At 37.2% G+C, this 23774-nt stretch overlaps 1 protein-coding gene across 3 annotated transcripts in view; it reads left to right on the top strand.

Moving 5' to 3' along the window:
- Cdh8 (cadherin 8) overlaps positions 1-23774 on the top strand; it is a 395024-nt gene that overhangs the window by 197439 nt on the left and 173811 nt on the right. For all 3 annotated transcript variants that reach the window (XM_021220862.2, XM_021220857.2, XM_021220861.2), the window contains exons 5-6: positions 17299-17466; positions 21283-21470. In XM_021220862.2, coding sequence (XP_021076521.1) covers positions 17299-17466; positions 21283-21470 — 356 coding nt within the window. The remainder of the gene's footprint in view (positions 1-17298; positions 17467-21282; positions 21471-23774) is intronic.

The following is a 23774-nucleotide window of genomic DNA, read 5'->3' as shown; positions in this document are numbered from 1 at the left end:
AAAAAAATAAATTAAAAAAAAAAAAAAAGAAAAGTCTAAAACTGCACTTGGCTTATATATCAGCCATTCTACAAACCGAGTCAACATCAATAGAAAAGTCAATTTAGCTTGTGTTTCTTCCTCTACAAGTAGAATGCAGTTGAGGAAAGCCTTTGGTGATTGGATAAGAAAGAGCTGGGATGAAGGCAGAGGGGAGTTATTATTTCGTGAAGGCTAATGAGAGGAGAAAGCTATCATAGTGATGTTTCTACAAATGATGCAAGGATCAGTGAGAAGATGTGGCTTTGGTATAGTTGCTATGTCTGCAGTATGCATCTAGGAGAGACGGGTTGATGGCATTCTGAGTTTAGAACTATGCTTTTGCAAGATAGAAGAGTGGAAATCACTCACTAACAATCTAATGCCATTAAACTCCATACAGAGGTAGGACAGGCAGTAGCCATTTGATTTGTAGTAGGAAGATGGCAAGAGAATCTTTAAAGCCTCACAGATTAAATTTGATAGAGTTGGGCCAGCAAAGTAGATTTGAAATTAAGAAGAAAATTACATATGGAAAACCATCGAGTGTGATTAATCCTGGGGTAACATGTTGTGATATATTCTTTCAGCTTGCAAAAGGGGCAGTTTGGATTTCAGCTCAGTAATGACTTGGTCCTTTGAATGTTTGAATGTGGGCAGGCATAGTCCTCTGACCTAATTTGTTTTTTTGTTTTGTTTTGTTTGTTTTTTTTTGTTTTGTTTTGTTTTTTCTGACTCATCATCCCTTACCACAGTGGCTGTTTTATTAAAGACGTTCTCTCAGTATCACAGATTCAAATCACACAGTCCAAAGTTACACAAAGAGGAAGAACTAAAGTGGGCAGATAAAAGTAACATGACTTTCTGTCTTTTCCGCATCTAAGAAATTAGAGTGAAATTGGAAGGCTTTGATAGACTTAGCACATGATGATGAATCACTAAGAAAAGGAAAAATTTAGCTCATTTGCCAGTTCCCTGTTTCCTTCCCTTAGATCGTTTTGTATATGAAGGCCATTTATTCTATGTTAACTCCTATTATCCCCTTGTTGTAGCAGGCCATTTGTATCTACAAAGACTATAACTCTTAAAACATTTTGTGCCTCTAAACACATAAACCATTAACACAAACTAAGCTCAGGGTTTGAAAACATCAAATGTTTAGATCAGCAGCTATGAAAAGAATAATGTACAAAGTTATCCAGAATCAATGGCGTTCGCTCATATTTGGACACTTTATGGGTGAAACTTGCCAATGATCCCAGGAACAAAACGGGATAAAAAATTCTTTTAAGGGAAATATGCAGTAGCTAGTCATCTCTGCATCTGCCTCTATCTATAATATATATTTAGGTGTTTTATTTGTGTTCTCATGAAATGTACATATTAGTGATGGATAGATTGGCTAAAAATGGAGAGGGAGGGGGAGAGAGAGAGAGAGAGAGAGAGAGAGAGAGAGAGAGAGAGAGAGAGAGAGAGAGCTCATTGGGTAGGAAAACATGTGGATTCCAACATCATTTGGTGAAGATGGTAGTTTGAATATATTTAACATGCTGTATTTTAGGAGGGTAGTAAATTATCTTTCCAGTATACTCATACCTATTTCTTTCATTTAAACCCATTGCCAGTTTAGAAACAAACATCACAGAAATCATGACTAAAACAGAAGTGGGAAGAAGGATGGAGGAAATCTCCCTGTTTGTCAAGTACTTAGTACAGAAGCATAGGGCTCTGGGTTCGTTCTCCAATATACACGAAAAAAAGCCACCTTTGAAACATGTCCATGTGCTTCTCTAGTGGTAGCACAGAGAAAGTAGATGAGGTAAGATTACGGGCACACACTCACCAGTAGTCTATCCAAGTTGACCAGCCTCATGTGGAAGGAAATTAGACACCTGCTGCTAAGCTCTACTCTCCAGAGGCAGAGTCGATTAGTTCAAACAAGTTCTAAGGAGCAACATTACATTTGGCAACATATGTGCTTATATTGACCATCATTGCTTTGCCTGTATCACACGGACTCTCCATTATGGAACAATCATGCAAAGACAGAGATTGTCCTGTGAGGGAGCATTTTACGCTGATTCTCACAATATAAAGCATCACTTGCAAGGAGCGACCCCAAGTTTCTCCGAAATGGGTGGCTTTGATTTTCTGCATTCTGAGGACAAAATAAGAAAATATAAACTTATAAACCCCAGACTTTCTTTTAAAATTACTGTGAAAAGAAACAACTACAAGTGTTCCAGGCTTAGAGTGCCCAACAGCTTGAAGACGTTTGTTGCAGAAAAATCCCTGGCAAGATTCTTCAACACGTATTATTTTGCCCAAAGGGAATGGGATGAGTTAGGATGTATTGAACTTAAACAAACTGACATTTTAGAGAAGAGTGGGCTTCCTTATTCATTTTGTCTTCGGCCCGCACATCCAACCTGAATTCCTAAAACATTTATCTTCACTTAGATGTCTTGGAACAAAGTCTCTGAAAGAAGTATTTGTATGAGAGCAGAAAGAGAACCGAGTGTGGAGTGTGGAAAAATTGATCAGAGTCAGTGAGCCAGAAAGAGTCTACGTTTAAAAAAGCAGAGAAGTTAAAGTAACATGAACTATATATTATAAATTTAATTTTAATATAATTCATAATCTATTTGATGCATTTGAAGAAAAGGCACTCTGATAGGTTTGACATTGTTCTCTAAGGAACTAATATGTACTTGTGCTTCCTAACTCCTTGCACAGTAATGCTGCTAACTACCACAGGTATCACATTTTCTTTTCTTTTTCTTTTTCTTTTTCTTTTTCTTTTTCTTTTTCTTTTTCTTTTTCTTTTTCTTTTTCTTTTTCTTTTTCTTTTTCTTTTTCTTTTTCTTTTTTTTTTTTTTTTTTTTTTTCACTAATTTTGCCTCTGGCTTCCCTCAGGAAGGTCAAACTCCAACCCTTGTGGTTTACAAATCTGATTATATTAGTCCGGGAAGAATATGTATCCTTTCCCATTTACCTGCCTCTTTGCCATGTGTGGTAATCTTAGCAGGAATGCAATATCCAGAAAAAAAATCCTAAAAATAAATCAATAACAAATCATAGTAAAATTTTGTTTATGTAATGCAAACAACTGATAATAATTGGCTTTTACAGGATATATTTGTATACATACATATACTATGAACACATATGTAGTCCACATCGCTAGTTAGGTAGTACAGTGCATTTAACAGATGAACAGTTCATAGCAGCATTCAATGACCAGGATGGAGGCCAGTCACCTGGCTTCATGAGGCTCTATCAGTTGTATTATGCTCTTCTGCTTTCTCACAGGATGGTAGAGCTTATGTAGAGAGCCCCCTTGCCTCTTTTTGTCACTGCCTCCTTAGTAGATGACGCCATGTTTGATGTGTAGTAGATGCTCCATGCACACTTGTAAAAAGATGAGGTTCTTCCTTGTGAGTTTTTAAGCACACTTCTCTTCCGTTTGAAATAGATCTGCATTTTTTTTTAATTTTTTTTTTTTGGTATGCTTTCACTCCCAATGGATGGGAGATGAAAGACTACTGAGTACCAACATTATTTTTAAAACATACAAAACAAAGAAAGAATGCCATAACTAAACCCAGTGATGACAGGGAAGAGGGAAAGCAGGGTTGGTGTGGTTGAACAAAAATGAAGGATATCCTTCAGAAAGACACTCATCTGACTGGGTGGAAATAACACAGCATCATTGTCAGAAAAGAGGCATGTTGAGAAGTGGATTAGGTAATTCTATTCTGAAGGACAACCCGAAGAGGAGGTCACTATGTGGGACAAAAGGGACCCTGTACTCTTAAAGAAGACTGTGGGAGGGGTTCAGAGCAGAGTTTGTAGAATGCAACAAAAAGCTCCTGGATTGAAATAAACAGAGTAGTGAGGAGATCATTTTAGCTCAGGGTGTCTCTGGATTGTAAAGAATCAGATTGTCAAAATTTGACTGACTCTAGCATGTAACTCCACGTAGTATTTGACTAGAACCTGGATAGTGGAGTGGAACAGCATAGTATTTTTAGCTCATTCCTATTCCTAATTTCCTATTGAGGGCAATCATGGCAAGTGATTAGCTTACCTATGACACCTTGGTTGAAGCCTCAGGAAGAAACAAAACACCCTTTTAAAAACCTCTCTAACAGCCATCCTGTGAGAAAGCAGTGGAACCAAATTGTTCTCCCAAAATGTTAGTCTTTTGTAAATACCATGCATATTGTAACATGATCTCATTATGATATGGATGGGCTAATTACTGTTTCAATTACTAGCCATAAATTTGCATGTTTAATTTTCCTCTCTAGTTATTAAAAAGGGGAACTATACCTTAATGACTGTCTTTCTTCATATTATAGGAATAAAAATCAGAGTCTCAAGAATGTTAAGAACATTTCCTGTTGATTTATATAACAGTGTAGATTAAAAAAGGAAAAAAAAAAAAAAGGCAGAAACCAACACCAATGTGAGATACCAAATTTAGGCTCTTAAAACACCGTGTCCTAGCCGGTCGTGGTGGCACATGCCTTTAATCCCAGCACTCGGGAGGCAGAGGCAGGCAGATTTCTGAGTTCGAGGCCAGCCTGGTCTACAAAGTGAGTTCCAGGATAGCCAGAGCTATACAGAGAAACCCTGTCTCGAAAAACCAAAAAAAAACAAAAAAAACAAAAAAAACAAAAAAAAACCCACCGTGTCCTACTTGTCTCTATTGACAGGCTGTGATCAATACATTGTGAAGTGTCTGGTTAATATCTAAGGCCACAGAATTCCTTTGAACCATGAGAATAACAAATTGGTTAAAGTCTGTTTTCAGTATCTGTTTTACTTTATAAGTTGTTAGGTACAATTTTATAAAACCTCAGATGATTCTTTGTCTTAGTTACGTTACTATTGCTACGATGAAACATCATAATCAAAAGCAAGTTGGGGAGGAAAGGTTTATTTGGCTTGTAGTTCCACATTAGATGCAGTGCATCACTGAAGGAGGTTCAGACAGGAAGCCAAGTAGGGCTGTAAACTGGAGGCAAAAGCTGATGCAAAGGCCATGAAGGTGTGCTGCTTGCTGCCTTGTTTCCCATTACTTATTGAGCCTGCCTGGTTACATACCCCAAGACTATGAGCCAAGGAGTGGCCCCACCCACAATGGGCTGGGCTTTCCCCTCATAATCAACTCAGCATGGCAATACAGGCTTGATTACAGGTCAATTTTATGGAGCCATTTTCTTTTTTCTCTTTTCTTTTTCTTTTTGCAAAATAATATTTTCATTGCTTCTTTAGGAATTTCTCCTCAGACACCCAATCACACTTATTTCCCAGTCCTTCCATGTCTGCTCTCCAGTCCTTGTGACCTCAGTCATCAACAAAAAGAAAAGAAAAGAAAAGAAAAGAAAATCCAATCTGTGTTGTCTATATATTTACTGAAACATGGTTAAATTCCTAGTTTCTTGCCTCCTAAAGAAAACTGAGTCATTCTCTTTATGTTCCAATCAGTCTCATGTTAACAAAAATTTAGGCAGGATAATTAACCCCTAGAGTCCCTGAACACAAAATGTTTTAAGACCTAAATTTCCACTTCATTTTCTTCTAACTCTTGTTTTAGTTCTTGTTCTTGACTCTTGTTTTAGTTCTTGTTCTTGTTTTTCTTGTTCTTCTTGCTCTTTTTCTGGCTGTTCCCGCTCTCCTCCTCCTCTCCCTCCTCCTTCATCTTCTTTTTCTTCTTCTTCTGTTATTTACCCAAAGATCTCTAACTTTCACAAATATAAAACCTATTGCAAACATAGAAGTCCAACAAGTTTTGTAAACTCAGCTACTTTAGAAGTTCAATCACTGAAAATCCTAAGTCTCCTTTAAAATCTAAGACTTGTTTTAAAAATTCAATTCTCTCAGTCATGGGCTCATATAAAATCAAAAGTAAGTTAAATATTTTCTTACCTCAAGAGTGAAACCAGGGTGCAACCACAATCTCATTAAAGTAAAACTATTCTCGCACACTATAATTAATTTAATATCTAATATCTGGAACACACTCATGATTTTCTGGGAGACTGGGCTCCTCCAAAAGGCAGTCACTTTTCAGACTTGCTCTCTTCTGCACCCAGAGCATGTCTTCTATGTTCAGGCAGGCTTTACCACATGGCTGCAGCTGTTCTTGACAGTCACTGGATGATACTGACATATCCAAAATGCTATGGCCTTTTACTAAAACTGGGCTTAGCTTTCACCAATAATCTCTCCTGGGCTCTCTCCTGACCTTTTTAATTCTGGGTCTTCAACTGCTAGTGAGTATTTACCTTCTCCACTGCATTCTCTTGCCCTCTCAGAATACCAAGCCTGGGCTGCTATAAGCCTTTCATGCCTTAAAACCAGCACCACTTTGGTAAATTATATACTACAAGTGTGGTGGCAGCGTGAGGTACAACCATGACTACTTCTGAAAGTGAGCTTCTGTGCATTGACTCTCAGAAAAAAAAAATTCCCAGAAGATTTCACCTGAGTGATGGTGGCGTTTTCTTAATCACCACTATTTCTCAGGTCCAGCTGAAGAGCATTGATTATCCCAGAAAAGCAAAGATTTCACTTTAGTGGTTCTGGTCTTTTGTTAATCACATCCAATTCTTCAGCTCCCGCTGACCAGACACCACACATTTTTCATATATATATATATATATATATATATATATATATATATATATATATATATCTCCCCATCGAGTATTTTCTTCCTTCTGAAATTTGACATGCCAAGCTTACATCATCTACATTGCCCACAACATTCTTATCTTCTAAGCTCCTACAAACCAGCCTGCTTAGCAGCTCTCAGTACTCAATGGGTTTTATAGCTCAATGTCCAAAATTCCTTCTAAGATCCTTCCTAAAATAACATGGTCAGGTCTGCTTCAGCAATACCCTGATCCTGGGACAAAATGTATATTAACCAGGGTTCTCTAAATAAACAAAATGTATATCATATATATAATACAATATACACATGTATGTATGTATCTATCTACTGGATTATGTGGTCCAGTTGTCCCACTTGATTCGCAATGGCTGTCAACCAAGGAAATGCCCGAGAATCCAGATGTTTTTCATTCCCGAGGGTGGGTGTCTCTGCTCATCTTCGGTATATGCCAGAATCCTGAAGAAGCAGGCCGTAATGCCAGTGCAGGAATTGACTTGCCAGTAAAGAGAACACAGGAAACAGGAGCAAGCTTCCCCCTTCTACTTCATTTATACATGATGCCAGCAAAAGGTGTGACCCAGACTATAGGTGAATTTTCCCACATCAAAATATCTGGATTAGAGCTATATCCTCTCCCCTCAAAAGATGTGGATTAAAAGGGAGTCACCCCACTTCAAGTGATTGAAAATAAATCCCTCACAGGTGTACCCAACCACATGGTCTTAACTTAATTTTCCCTGTAGTCAATTTGAAAGTCAAGAATAGCCACCACTATGGGACCATCCTACCATCTATGAGAGCTACAAACCATACCATCAACTCATTATGCTTGCTGTGATTAACAGTTCACAATGGGTTGTGATTGTTAATTCATTTACTAGGATTTTGTATGCTATTCTATGTGGATGTGGACTCAGACCCAGCAGTATGATGCAGAAGCCATGGTTTCTAATCGAAGGATACGCTGCATGATAAAGCAGGAAGTTTACATGCAAGAATGCAATTTTACACACCAAGATACTTAAATGAGTCTCAGTACTTTTACTTAAAGATTTCCAGCTTGATATTCTCCCGCAAACATTCAAACCCAGTGACGCAGGGTAGAAAGGGTCATACATAAAAAGGAGACACATATTCAATTCATTACAAGGCTTTGGTGACTTAGGAGGGAAAGGTTAGACAAATATCCTGCCAAGCATATTGTGGAGATGTTTTTGCAAAACAAAACAAAACAAAAAAGCCAAAAACCAAAAACAACCAAGTCTATCATTTCATTAATGCTTCATAATCAGTGTTAGAGACTGAGATGCACTCTCTGTTTAGTTGCGGATGACACAACTTTGCTAAAGATTTTCTCCAGGTGTATCCCATACCAAACTCCTAAGAGCCAAGTGATAGTAAGTGTTCAATTAGTAATTAGTGCCAGTCAGGAAATGGGTCAGGTGTCTGGACAAAGAGAAATCTCTTAACGCTACAGTCTACAACACTGTCACCTCATTCTCACCCCCCTTCTTCTTGAATGTTCACACAAACTGAAGCTGTGACTGGGTTCTCATAGAAAGACAAGGTCAAGTGTTTGACCTCAGAGGGACTTCTAGCAGTATTAATATCTCTGTTATCTGGAGACAGGATGATTATTAGTATGTATCAAACTTTACATATTCATGAATGAATCTCCAGGCATTTTCTCAAGTTGATAGTCCCCCTTAGGCTTTTTCTTCCCTCCTATGTTTTCTTCCTCTTTGCATTATTTTCTTCTCTCTTACAATTACTAAAGACCTATTTTGCATCAGGGATTTTGTTATGTTTGAGGCATATGAGGATGAATGAGATGTGGCTTTGCATATGGTAATTTGCTCTCAGGACAGATTGAAATAGTAAAAGCAGTAATGAAATGGAGACAAAAGCGGGAAATTAATTGATGTAAGAAAGTTCCTAGCAAACATGCATAAGATAAAAAGGAAGAAAGCAATTAGTTCTACCTGGAAAGGCCTTCTTACTGATGAAACATCAGAGCAGACTCTGAAAAGATTAATGGACTTTAAGAGGTACAGTAAAAGGAAAAAATGGTCTTGCTGCATTATCCATATACACTTGTAGATACATTAAAATGTGTGCCAGTTCTCAAGAAAGGACAAGGCCAGAGTCTCAGAGCCATATGATTTGAATGGAATTACACAGACTAACATTTAGAAACATGGCATTGGTAAAAATTGGATTTGAAAAGAAAAATCCTTCTGTTAATTTTTTTAAAATGTGAACAGAGCACATTTATATCTTGTTCATTAAGATTTATTATTTATGTCAATTGTCATCCCAGAATAATTAGTTAAATTTAAATTTTCACATCAGTTTACATTTGCAAATTGCAAAAATAATATGTGTGAATTTAAAAATTTATGTGTAATGTATTGCTTGTTTATTGGTATAAATGCAAAATATACATTACCTTCCCTATATCTCTGTCTGTCTCTCTCTGTCTCTCTCTGTGTCTCTGTCTCTGTCTCTCATATATTAGTGCCTGAGCCCATTCACTAAGACATGAAGCCCTGTTTCCTCTCTCAAAGTCCTAAGAAACAGGGTTCGCGTCTCTGTAGCGCCTCCACAGAACAGATCAAGCTAAGTTTGTATATGTTTCACTCTCAGTCTTTATATGCATATTATAAGATACACCAAACATGCCATATATTACATGTAAGGAAAACTGGTAATCAGGTCAAGGAGCAGTTTTAATGTTGCTAAAGAATTTTTGTAATGCAGTTGTAAATCTTGGTATGATACTATATGACTTTACCACTGATTTAATATTTATTTACTATTGATATTAAATAATCTTACTTTACTAGTAACGTCTTACAAAACTATGAAAATATAAATACAAAAAGATTGAAAACAGAAATACTTATTTGTAATTTTCTTGGAGACACTTGTTAGTTTCAAAAATCTGAGTTTTTGCATAATTCATTCATGAATATGCAAAAATTTTGATTCCTGATTCATTTGATTTCTTATAACTTTGGGACATGTTCACATTATACTAGATACATTTGATATTTCTCAGTATCCAGGGTTATTGAACATAAATACCAAACTTCAGCTCTCATATGCATACACTCTCACTAATCTCACTAATAATCTCTAGGTTACTCATATACAGTTTATAAGGGAAATGCTATGTGAATAGAGGTTATACTGTATAGCTTAGGTCCTAACACCAAGAAATAAATTCTCTAAACATTCATTGCACACCCAATTAAAATGTATTTTAACTCATAGTCATTGAATCCGTAAATGCAGAACTAGTGTCAGTAAATATAGAGTTATAAGATCTACCTTCGCCCAGCTGATAGAAGGAAATGCAGATACCCACAGCCAAACATAATGCAGAACTCATGGAACCTTGTGGAAGATGGGGAGAATGATTGAAGAAGCCAGAGAGTTTAAGGACACCACATGAAACACACCAAGTCAACTAACCTGGGCCCATAGGGACTCCACCAAGTCAACTAACCTGGGCCCATAGGGACTCCACCAAGTCAACTAACTTGGGCCCATAGGGACTCCTAGCTATTGAACTACCAACCAGAAAGCATGGAAGGGAAGGACATACTGTCCATAAATGTACGTAACAGATGTGTAGCTTGGTTTTCACATGGATTCCCTGACTTTAGGAGCACGTAACAGATGTGTAGTTTGGTTTTCACGTGGATTCCCTGACTTTAGGAGCCGAGGCTGTCACTGACTCTGGTGCCTGTCTTTGGATCCCTTTCCCCTAACTGGGCTGTCTTGTCTAGTATCAGTAGGAGGAGGTGCACCTATCCTACTGCAAGGTGAGTTGATAAGCATGGGGAGTTTCCACTTCTCTGAAGAGAAACCAGTGGGGGTGAAAGAAGGCCAGGTGAGAGAGTAGGAATGGGAAAAGAGGAGAGGAAGCTGCAATCTGGATGTAAAGTTAATTAATTAATTAATTAATTAAAAAGATCTAAGGGAGTATGTCTACCCACTTAATCATCCATCTATGTATCTATGTATCTGTCATCTATCTATCTATCCATTAATCCTTCTTCTATCTGCCTGTTTTAGTAAGGGTTTCTATTCCTGCACAAACATCATGACCAAGAAGCAGTATTCCTGCACAAACACCATGACCAAGAAGCAGATGGGGAGGAAAGGGTTTATTCAGCTTACATTTCCACAATGCTGTTCATCACTGAAAGAAGTCAGGACTGGAACTCAAGCAGGTCAAGGAGCAGGAGCAGATGCAGAGGCCATGGTGGGATGATCATTACTGGCTTGCTTCCCCTGGCTTGCTCAGCCTTCTCTCTTATAGACTACCAGCCCAGGGATGGCACCACCCACAAGGGTACCTCCCCCCATCCCTGCTTGATCACTAATTGAGAAAATGCCTTACAGCTGGATCTTGTGGAGGCATTTCCCCAACTGAAGCTCCTTTCTGTGTGATAACTCCAGCTTGTGTCAAGTTGACCCAAAACTAGCCAGTACACTGCCTATCTATTTTTCTGTAAGTTATTGCTTACAAAGAAAGAGAAATGCAGCCTCTTTTGAAAACTATGCTGGCTGACCCATTTTCTAAGTCATGTGTTTATGTGTCGCTCTTTCTTCATGATTTCATTGGGCATATTTAACACTTTATGAAAACAGTTTTGAGTGCTATGGTAGGCAAGTAGGATGTATCTCCTCTTGAATATTTTTTGACCTTCATAACTGGCAGCATATAGCACCAATCACATAGCCAACAACAACAACAACAACAAAAAATGAAAAAATAAAAAGAAACAAAGACAAAAACAAAAATAGTACAGTACAAGAACTCCTATCTCTCAGGAATCTTTACCACTTACTCTCATATGTGACAGACCCTCTTTCAAGAGACAGTGAGATAATAACTGCACATTGAATCAGCGAGGGCTTCTGGGGATAACAAAGGTAGGGGTTTCATAACTGGGATAATGTGTTCAACAAGACACATTCAAAAGAGGAGTCTAGCGCAGCATTTTATATCAACTGCAGTCTCTGTGCAGCACAATCTGGGAGACCCGCGACGAGTGAATTACAGTAATCAGCCTTCAATATGACAAAAGACTTAATCAGCATCTCCTTGCCTTTCTCACGAAGCCTCTCAATCTGGTGAGATCACAGAAATTAAAAAAAAAAAAAAAAAAAAAAAAAGACGTTTTGGAGATGGATACAAAATGCTTCTCAAATGATAATGTTAAAGACAATGGAAAAGTAGGGGAAGGCACATACAAGTTTTATATTTCTGAGATGTCTGAAACAGGATTCTAATCAGAAGCACTCCCCCAGTGCTTAGCCATAAAAACCAGCTGTCTAACTAGCATTAGGGAGAACTTAGGTCAGTCTAAGTTTCTTTACTCTGAAATTTTACACTAGGGAAATCTCTATTTGATTGAATAAAGCAAAGGTAAAACTATGACTGTTAAATACCAAAGAAGGGGGCACATGGGTCTATTCATAGGAAGGTGATCTGTGCAGACTGCAGAGGGAGAGGATTCTCCTTTCCCTTTATCCCTATGCCAGGGATCCCACAAATCCCTTCCCTTCCCTAACTCTACTCCCCAGTGTCACTTCCAAGTATGCATTGAATTAATGCATGGAGAACAAATGCTCTCATTAATTTTCGATTAGATTAGATTTCTTAAATGGAGTTCCTGGGAATTTCTTTTAAAAGATACTAGTTTCAACCTCTACCGTGAACCTTAAAAGTGATGTTACAGATCGTCTCACAACCCATGGATCACTTAAATTTCTATTATGTTGATTGGACACAAGACAGAAACAACTCAGAAGGAAGAATCGCTAACTTTTGCCACATGTTTCAGTAGGTTCCTTACATGACTGCTTGGATAAATACATGAATGACTTGGGGCCAGAAGCATGGGTAAAAGGAGACAGTTCTGAATGGGAACAGGGAGCGGAGAAAGAGGAGAAGGACCTATATAGCCCATATATAAGCTTCAGTGGAAACTCAGTGACCTACATTATCCAGCTACTTCCCAACTGCTACAGTTTTTACCACTTCTCAAAAAAGTAAAGGCATCTGGAACCAGGTATATAACACATGGACATGCAGGGGGTATTTTATATCCCACCTTTAACTACTGACTTGTTTTCCTCACTTAAAAACCCAATTATGCTTGACCTTTCTCAAACTTATGAAATGTTAGGGTCCTTCATTTTTCAAGTAGAAGAGTTTACCCTGGGGATGTCTTGTGATTTAAACAAGTTTAGCAAATTGCAGAAAGGATCAATCTAAACTGTAGAAATGATACTTACCTAAAATGTATAAAAATTAGAAAGAAAGTTCAATACAATTACTGTATGAATTCACAGTGGTCCTGGAATTCTTAAAGTGAAAAAAATTAATTTTTATTTATTATGAAACTGTTCCTAAAACAGATCATGACAAGCAAGCAAAGGAGGAACTGTCTGTGAGAAATAGCAGACAGTAAGAAGAATAACAGCTGTAGGGAAGGGCAAGGAGCAAAGGAAATTGATAATTGCAAAATAAAGTAGTAGATATATATGAAAATGGCATAACTAAACCCATAATCTTGCATGCTAACTTGAATAAATTATTAAGAAAAAACATCACGTCAAGGAGCTTAACTAGCTGGCCCAGAAATAAAAAAAAAATGTCAAATATCATTTTGAAAAATTATGTTTATAATTTGCTTCCACATTGCAATGGAATCTTAAATATACATGACCTCTTCAAAATGCAGCTGATCACAACAACTGTGTGGCTATCAGCACATTAATGCAAAAGCACTAATGTCCACTGGCCAATATGATAAAAAGTGACCTGCATTTTGCGTTTTGGTTATACAACAGCATTTTTGTATTACTTTGTCTAACATAAAGCTCTTATTTGTCTTATTAAAATCAAAGCTGGACCCCAACAAGCACATCTAGTGAAATGAAGATATAAGTGTCTTAGTGTCCAACATGTCCAACTCTTTGAACTACAAATATGTGAAGACAAACAGCCTATTCTAACTACTCATTTTTCTGTTTTCTGTTAGATGGTATAAAGCACATTTTTTTTAATAAAGAAGATTTTTTTTTTCTTGTCCGTAAACCTCCCAAAGTTGCTGATTTTGTGATGAAAATGTGGGCCAAAGCAGCTGAGACTTACAATGTGATTTCAGTCTGCTACTTTAGGAGTTCCTCAATGTCTCACAATGCTGTGGAAGTGAAATCCCCTGTCCTATGAGTAAGACTAAAAATCTCAAATAGCATGTATAGCCAGGACCCAACACAAAGATAAAAAATTCATTGATAAAAGGCACAAGCAGTTTCTACTACGCTGTCTTTATAGCCACAGGGTAGCTAGAAAGAAAGGTCTAGAAATTCTGTCTTGGATTTTGTAATGAATTACTGCAAGTACTGGGGTTAAGATTAGAGGCAGTGGGCTCCGGCAATCTGTTCATTATACAGTTTGAACCAAAGCCAATTACTTGTGTTGTGTGTCCTGAAGTAACCTTAGAGGGAATTCCCACTTGCTTTAACAACCAGAAAAGTTACTCCCAACATCTTAAAAAAGAAGATAAAGAGCAAAGCTGCTAGACATAAAACTTTTCAGCTTGATGTCACTGAACTATTCACACAAGGCAGTATTATCACTGAATTGATAGGTTCATACATGCCCTGGTTCTCAGCAACCCAGCCTCATAACTATACAGCAAGTACTTCTGAACTGTTGCTATCTGGAAAAGAGTGGCATTCTGTCAATGTCTTTTTCCATTTGGTGAGAAAGCGACAATATATTCATTATATTTGATGACAAAGGGGTAACTTGGTTACTGGAGAACACTGATCTTCAAAGCATCCAAAACTGGCAACACAAGTGCCATCAACAACCTTATACTTAAGGGAGTAAGAGAGGCAATGAGATACAAGACAGCACTTTCCTATAGCAATATCTATAAATTAGGAAAAAGAAATAGAGTAGCCATGTCATGATTATTTTGTTTGGGGAATTTAAACATTGCTTTGACACAAATCCAAACAAATGTATAGAAAACAAAAAGGCATAGTTCTGAGCTGGAGATAGAACACTGTAATAGTACTTATCTAGGAGGTTAGAAATCTTGGATGTTCCCATCAGTGGAAAGAAAAATAAAAAACAAAAAAACGAATTACAGCTGCAGAAGAAGGAAGAGGAGGAGGAGGAGGAGTTGAAGAAGAAGAAAATAGTAAAGACATAGTATGATTATCTGCATGACCATGATGATGAGTCTTCTAGGTTCTGTAAAGGTGAGGGAACTAAAAAGTTTGGATATGTGTTACTGTGAGACTATGACCTAACATGGTACATTCATATTATGAAAATCTATTTGCCTGTAAGGATCAACTGTACTGCAAAAAAAAAAGTTTCTAAATGGCATTCACTGTGTAAAAACAATTAAATGTGATAAAATGATAGAGTTATGTTTATAATTGTGATTTGCATGTTTATAAGCATAGACACAGATAAATACTAAATGCATAATAAACTTTGATTTGTGCAGAGGGTGAACAATACATATCAATGACCAAATTATATGAATGGATAGAGGGCTATGTAATGATTTTTAAAAATCAAATTTGGGGGTATACAAGCAGGTTTGCAATACTTAATAGTAAAATTACTACTAACAGACGTACCTTCATAAACTTCATATCTCCACAAAGAACTTAGCAGTGTCTGTCTGTGTATTGGACATTCTCTGCGGGGATCTGCAGGGCTCTGGCCCATCTGGAGTGGCCAAAGAGTTGGGCTTTCTGGAGGGGGGGGGGCGGAGGTCAGATCAAGGGGAGCTGCCTTGTCTCTTCTGAGGTCTCTGCTGCTCTGGGGTCCATACAGGCTAGGACGTAAGGTCCGGGCTGAGTTGGAAGTGATGTGGTGGGCTTGAGCAGATGCCAGAGACAAAAGCTTCCAGAGAGAACTTTATCCAGTCCAGCGGGACATAAGTTATTCCATGGTCCTCGAGGGGGATTCCAAACCTAGAGAGGAATGGGATAAAGGAAGAGACGGAGACCATGCATANTCGTCATAGTCTCATTTACTGGGTGAAAAGGCTCAAGTTAAATAGTATACAGAGAGGGGTTAGGAGTCATCGAAAGGAAGTAGTGAAGGACAGATGGGGGCGGCTTTCAGTCCACAAGTCTGAAATTTTCAGTGATTCAACTCAGGTCCTTGACGTCACTGCTCCGGAACACTGGGCGGCTTATCTCGAAGCTCCGGTCCTCCTATCAGCCCAAGATGACAGTTTCGGGCAGCTCTGGAATACTGGAAGACTCTTGTAACAGTCCTTGATGTTTGTTTAGGGTTGGAGTCTTGCTGATTCCCACGAAATGGCCTTGCAGAGAGAGGGGAAAGGGCTCCTGACAAAGAACTATATGGCTCCCAGCTGCATGCTGTGAAAATGCCTGGACTTCGGGATGCCCGGGATGTAGGATGCCTGGGTTTTCTCAACCTGGTCCCTGACAGAACTTCCTGCCCCAAAGTGTTTCAGCTCTATAAGACAGACACTGTTAGATGGTTCATGAGGAAATATCTCCTGTGTTTTATTCCTTGTGTATAGGATCTTATATACATTTTGGGGCAGGTTGGGGTCTAAAAGCATATGCTTTCTATTGGCTTGGTCTAAGATGTTAGGGATTCCTCATTTGCAAGTGTATGCACTTCAGAGTTTTCCCTACCTAACTGATTGTCACAGTCTTTTCCATGGTGTGTCTTCATCACGTGATCCAGGGCAGGAACTAGTTCTGGAGTATATGAAATGCCTACAACCCTCAGATATGAGAACTCACCAGGTTTTCTGAATCTCCTCAACCTTACCAGTCTTTTTCTGGTGACAGGGTTCCACTTGCCCCACACAGTACTAATGCATTTTCTCTTCCTTTCCCCCCCTCCTTTCTGTACTTTCTCAGGTTTCTAATCCAGTTGTTACTTTTATGGTAGAAAATATAATACATATGAACTGTTAAAATGTAAATAACACCACGTTCATTTTAAATACATGTCTGCTTTACTTCTGTTTGGTGTTTTACTCCTCTGAATTGATTCTAACAATTCATTCATGTTGTTCACGTTATTAATGAATTTGTGAGCCAAAGAATAATTTATCTTTGATCTTAGAGCCTCCAAGCGTTTTGGTGATCCACTCATCCTCTAGGGGAATTGGGGTGTGTGATAAATTGCAGGATTCTTTCACTTTCAGGCTTTTCCTGGGTAGATAAGTCTATGTTGTGAGTTATACTTCAGTGTGGTAGGCAGCTTGTTTTCCAAAGTATATTTTTACTTATGTATTTACAAAGTATATTTCTTATGCCTTATGCAAAAAAGGGTTTCTGAAGGTTGTCGATGAATGCCTATGATTACATTCAGATTCAACATTAGTTGTGCGGACATATACCAGTTAAATATCAACAGAAAACCAGGTCTTCTCTTCATAGTACTTGATATATGCATATGTGCGCCTGTGTATCTACCCCTCTGTGTGCGACTTGCTCATTTCTTAATGAATGTTCTGCTGATGTTCATTCTTCTACTTTGTTTCTCACAGCTATTATAAAAACTGCCCTTCCTAACATGGACAGAGAGGCCAAGGAGGAGTACCTGGTCGTAATCCAAGCCAAAGATATGGGTGGACACTCTGGTGGCCTGTCTGGAACCACAACACTCACAGTGACCCTTACTGATGTTAATGACAATCCTCCAAAATTTGCTCAGAGTAAGTGATTTCCTGTACTCGCCGAGAATTATGTACATTTTTACTATAATTTTCCTCAGCTTTGCGGAAACTGATAACAGCCAGAGACTGCTTACTTCCAAATTTTTCCTAACAGAAATTTATATCCATTTTCATAATTTCAAGGACATGGAGAAAACACCAAATATCAAGGGGATAATAGGTAATGGAATAGGAAATAACCTGAGAGAGTAAAGAAAATTCAGCTTAGATATTGATCCATTATCAATCCCATTGTTGTAGAAAATAAACTCAGTCTCAAATGGGAAAAGAAACTATACATTAAAGGTGTTTCCAGACAGACATGCTACTTCTTACTGGTGGGAGAGAGATCACTCATCATTGATTTTCTCCTCCTAAGGGTAGACTCTGCTTGAGTGATCTCAACGGAATTCCAGGCAGCCACAATCAGTGGTCCTTGGAGATGATCACTATTTTCTTACATCCACGTCCTCTCATGAAACATGTCTTAAGAGCATTTACCAAATAATATTACATGGCAGAGTGATTCATTAAAGTTTTTCAGACAGATCAGTATGATTCTTGAACTGAGAAATGAAGGATACATGGAAATACATGGAACAGGATGAAATGAATAAGCCAACAGAGGAATTATAGTCACTGAGGCTAAATATCTGCAGCAAAAACATATATCCATAATACTATGTGTGCATATTAGTATACATATATCCATGTATAAAGATTCTGAACAGGAGTAAATTGGATGCTTTTTTTTTTCTGTCTAGCTTTTTTTTTTTGATTTCCTCTATGCTCAACTGTGTTGTCAATGAAAAGATATTCAGCTATGCTGGAAATATACACAGAAGCCATAGTCATATGAACCACTATTTCCTTATGTAATATTTCATCGATAGGTACAAAATTATTTCTAATTTATGGACATTGTAGCTAATATGGCCCTAAATTTGTACATGCCTGTATTATTAGCATTGTACTAAATTTGTACATGCATTCACTAATTATGAAATTTACATGCATGTATATACATATGCACATGCATTATATATATATATATACACACACATATATATATATATATATATATATATATATATATATAATATTGTTTGTATTGTTAAATATATAGTACAAAAATGATAAGGATTTTGGTGTCATTGAAACTCAGAAAACCAGTGATGTATGTTTACTGAAAGGCACTGAAAAATTAGGCTACAGATACATGAGCAGTTACTGAGTTAGTACACCATGTTAAATAGCATGATGTTAGTGTAAGAGCATTAGGAAGTTATTAAGATACCTTTATTTGTAGGTGAATTGACTGAGTTTTCCCAAGAGAAATAATAAATAGATAAATAATTATTTAAAGATTTCTGGTGTCTTCACCACATTACAGCTCAGCCACACTAAGTTTACAAACATGAGTATATTACAAACATGCCTTTCGAATGTGTTAGGAGCCATGGTACAGGTATAAGCAGAATAAAGTATATGGCCTCTCAATACATAGGTGTTAATTATGGAAGCCTAAGGATGTGCTGTCTTATGAATTTAGGAGAGAGTTTATCACATTTCTGATATCACCAGCTAACTACCTGCTGGAGATTCCTCCTAGCTTAAGAAACACCACATGAAAACTATTTTTTTTTTGAAAAGAATGAGAGGAACTAGGAAAGGAAAGGAGAAAGAGGAGGGACAGGGTAAAGGTCTAAAATGACATATTTGATAAGCAAATTGAGCATTCATTCATAAATGTTCCAAGGTAGAATGTATAGAAATATATTTTCATATAGAGATGTATACCTTCTATTTCTGCCTTTTTTTGAATTATGAACCTCTTAGGGACCTGTATTGAAATAATCCATCCTACCTCTTCTATGGTCTTTTATACGCCTTCCTGCTACCCTCACTCATTAATACGTAGCTCATCTTTTACTGAAAGGTGATTATTTCAATTCAACACTTGTAGGTGCGTTTCATTTTTTTTTAAAGATTTATTTATTTATTTATTTATTTATTATATGTAAGTACACTGTAGTGCGTTTCTAAAGCAATTTCCTTGTGCAAAAGTAACGATTATTAACTGTGTTTGCCCAGATAAAGGTAAAAAGAAGCCTCACAATGGCAGTGGATAAAGGAATGCTGTGTTTAGTTAGCTTTTCAAGGCTCCCTGATGTGGAATTGGCAGGAAGGGGAGGTCCAACGACTGACTATTTACTTTGTAAGCACACCAAGGGAATATCCCCCAAGGTTACCTAGAATACAAACTTAGAGAGTACTGGGAAGCTTGGGTTGGACATGAGGAAGATTGTCTTTGCCTGCTTTATTACATTTGCGCTGTACTTGAAAAATGGTTTTGTTCCTCAGTCCCATAGTTTTACAATTCCAAGAAATAATTTTGCTTTGTCATTAACAAAGAGAGCTTAAGGAAGTCTGCTTATCAAATTAACCAATCAAATTCTATTGGATAAACATACCATGGTTATCCAGGGATTTAGTGTTTGAGCTTAAGCTAAAATTAGGTAATGTTCTATAGATTTCTTTTCTTTTCTTTTTTTTTTTTTTTCCATTCTGTTGTGATTTCTGTAGGACTTGGTCTTTTTGGTTGTCTGAGTTTGGGTTTGCCTGAAACAGGCTCTGAGACCGGAATCTTATTATACGTAATTTAACTCCCCCAAGGAGCACCAGCAGGGAAGTAAAAAAGGCAGGTGTACAGGATCCAAGCACTTAACACTGTGGCTGAATGTACCTTTATCCTACTGAGAAATATCCGAACTGTTGAAAAATATAAGAAAAAAAAAACAAAACAAAAAACAGTAACAACTCAAAGTTATCCTATCAGACAGGGGGAGAAGTCTACTATTTCATAAACTAACTCCTGCAACTCTTTGATGACTGTTTCCATGGCACGAATCAATGCTTGAACAGTTCCTCCAGCCTGACATGCAATGGATGAAATAGAATCTGAAGGCAAGATAAAACCCCGAGGCAAAGAAATATGGGAACAGGTAGACAGATGTAGGGCAGATGAGCAGTAATGTGTTAATGGCCAGGGAGAGTGGTCCACTACCATAAGATTCCACTATACCAATAAAGATAACTGCAACCAACATCACAACGAAGAAATTGGAATAAAAAATAGGACAAATGCCACTGATTAGACATGCTTTACTGTCCCCACAGGAGAATGAAAACACATTGTAATTGTATTTTGCCTAGGGAGTTTTGAAGGTAGGATTCTAGTCTTCAGAGCAATGAAGAATTTAGTGACAAGAGGAGTGTTTCATGTATCTGGATAGCTTGCTGCAGGGCATGGCAGAAGTTTAGTAATTGGATTTTATCAAAAACGGTCTACAAGTTTGTAAATATAGAAGTAAGTTCAAAAGTGACTTTCAACATGTTACATATTGCATCTCTCTATGCTGAAATGAGCTTAATATTTTATGTGGGGCAACAATGAATATTCCCACAGGCAGACAATGTGATTTTACAGAATTTAGGAAAGGAAATTCTTATAGACACACTAATATTCTGGTAGGGCTACTCCAAACAAATAAGTAAGTTAATAAGTAAGAGAATAAGTAAGTTCTCTGTCTCTGAATAATGATGAGATGACTCACGACTTCTGGGAAATATTTGTTTTACATTTGTTTAGATGAGTATGCTTTTCACAGAGGAGATATTTTTCCACTTCTATTACTATCTTGGTAGTATCTCTAGAGATATCCAGAATATAGAAAATATCCAATTAATCTTGCTAAATTAATTAGCGAATGGATAGGGTTTCTACAATACTCAGTGTTCTTCATCTTTTCAAAGGTTTGTATCACTTCTCAGTACCAGAAGATGTGGTCCTTGGCACTGCGATAGGAAGGGTTAAAGCTAATGATCAGGATATTGGTGAAAACGCACAATCATCCTATGACATCATCGATGGAGATGGGACAGCACTATTCGAAATCACTTCTGATACCCAGGCCCAGGATGGTGTTATAAGACTAAGAAAGGTAAGCTAAAGGGTATTTTCTTCATTTTCTAAAGATCTTTGAGAAACACAGCGTTTGAAATCTCTGAGTACTGGCTAGACAGAAACAACCCAGAGTTGGTAGATATTTAGATTTCAGATGAATGGTGGGTTGAAAAGTATACATAACAGAACTATTCAGAATTGCCAGTCTCTTAGGGCCACATCATGTTTCAGATGTCCCCCTGGTAAGCAGTCACCATGCTGTCGCTAGCCACCTAATACTTGTCTGCACATTTATGATTCATTGAGTTATTCAATAGACCAAAAAACCAAACAAACAAACACAAAAACAGTCACTCAGTCTTTATGTGGGGCACTGAAGTCACTGCCCTGAAGGGGACCCTTAACCAATGGAGAGAAAAGATGGATAGACAGTGGCTACTAGCTGATGAAATTACTCCGGGGTACAATTACCTACAGTTTAAATGGATTCTCAGAGGGGACATGTGTCAATTGCCCCCCAGGAGTAACAAGTTCAATAGATTCTAGACTTTTTTCCTGTGTAACTGTCGTATTTTTGATCCCCTGTTTCTTTAAATGTCCTTCCAAATACAATGGCGTTTTCCCTGAGCTTTATTGAAAATTCTGCTTAAAAAGAAACTCATTGCTAAACAAGAAGCTCAGACTTCAGCATCTTATGTAGCTCTGAAGCTCAATCTGAAGAATGACTCTTCTATAACTGATTGCTTCAAATATGTCAAAAGTCCGAGCTGTGGGGAAAATAAATCTCATGGTGTCCTTGTTCCAGAGCTTAGGCCATTAGTACAGGAAGACAACCTCCTAAAGAAAATGAAGATTTGAACCATTTTGGCCATTGAAATATGTCTCTTTTTCTACATAATTTTGGTAATGTTTTGATTTTATACGGGAATCACTCTAGATGGCTCTCAATTTCTGTTCTTCATCATGGAATCTATCTTCATAAAAAGCATGCTGCAAAGAGGTCATGAAGAATGGTATAAACTTTTACTCATGTTAGATCCATCATTGTGAATGCCATGATACTTTGCTCAACATTATTCTTCACATCTTTTTCAAATGCTATTTTAAATAGATTTTCTAATTTATGAATAATCAGTGATGATATACACCATTAGGAACCAATAATGTTTTTTGCTGCTGTCTTGATTAGCATTAAATTGACACAGTGTTAAGCCTACAAAGTGGTTCTATCATGTTGCATGATAATCTAAATCAGTTGGAGATGTAGCTCAGTGGGCTCTGTTTGTCATTCATGAGTAAGACCATAGAATTCGATCTTTGGCAGCTCAGCAATATATGTGGAATGGTACTGCTCTAAATTCCATATTGAAGAAGAATTAACAATGTAAACCTAGAATTTTCTGGCTATTTTTTAAAATAAAATGCTTACAAACGATGTTGGGGACAAATGCATATATTTATTGTAATTCTTCAATGAGCAGCATTATTCTAATGCCAGGATCCAAGTTCAGAGCTTTGAGCTAAGAATAAAAAATATTTAAAGGTTAGCATTGGCTGTATAATTATGTTTAAGCCAATTACTGAGCAACTCACAACCAAATTTCCTTTGCCTAAAATTTTCTAATGACATTTTTATTGTCTTTAACTGCTACCCATTGTTCCTGTTAGGTGATTTTATAAACTGAGGCAATTAGTTGTTCATTGTAATCATGTCTACTAATATTTATAAACCTGGAGGCATATGCCATGACCTTAGTATCATGACATACAAAACTAATTTTTAGAGACTGAATATAAGGGATCATATTTCAACAGGCCACTAGGCTACTATTTATTAACTGATGAAACCCTAAGGACACGAGAGGCTACTTGGACACATTATAGTTAAGCTGGACTGAAAATTACAGACAGAAAAACAAACAAATAAACAACAACAACAACAACAAATTGGCCTTGGAAAACTGCTTTGTTTTGTTTATTTATTGAAGCAAAACCTGGACATAGAACCTATTTACCCATTTGGGCAGAGTTGTCTATGGGATCTTTTTAATGAAATAATCTAGGAACTATGTGGAGAATGCCTACAGAGCTATTTGATATTGACTTTTGTCAGAGCATGAGGTGAAGGAAAGGGAAGATATTGATCAAAGAGTTCAAAAAATCCAAACCTGGACAAAATTTAGTGATAGTTTGTGCAGCATTATGGCCATTTCCACAAGAATTGATGTTTTTTGTTTGTTTTTGAAGGTGAGAACTCTTTCCCATTAATTATTTAATTTATTTTTTTATTTCTTTTTTTCCCAATTTTTATTAGGTATTTACTTCATTTACATTTTAAATG

Source organism: Mus pahari, chromosome 20 (assembly GCF_900095145.1).
Source record: "Mus pahari chromosome 20, PAHARI_EIJ_v1.1, whole genome shotgun sequence".
NCBI lineage: Eukaryota > Metazoa > Chordata > Mammalia > Rodentia > Muridae > Mus > Mus pahari.
Note: the sequence above shows the minus strand (reverse complement) of the source record. Positions and strands in the feature narration are given on the sequence as shown.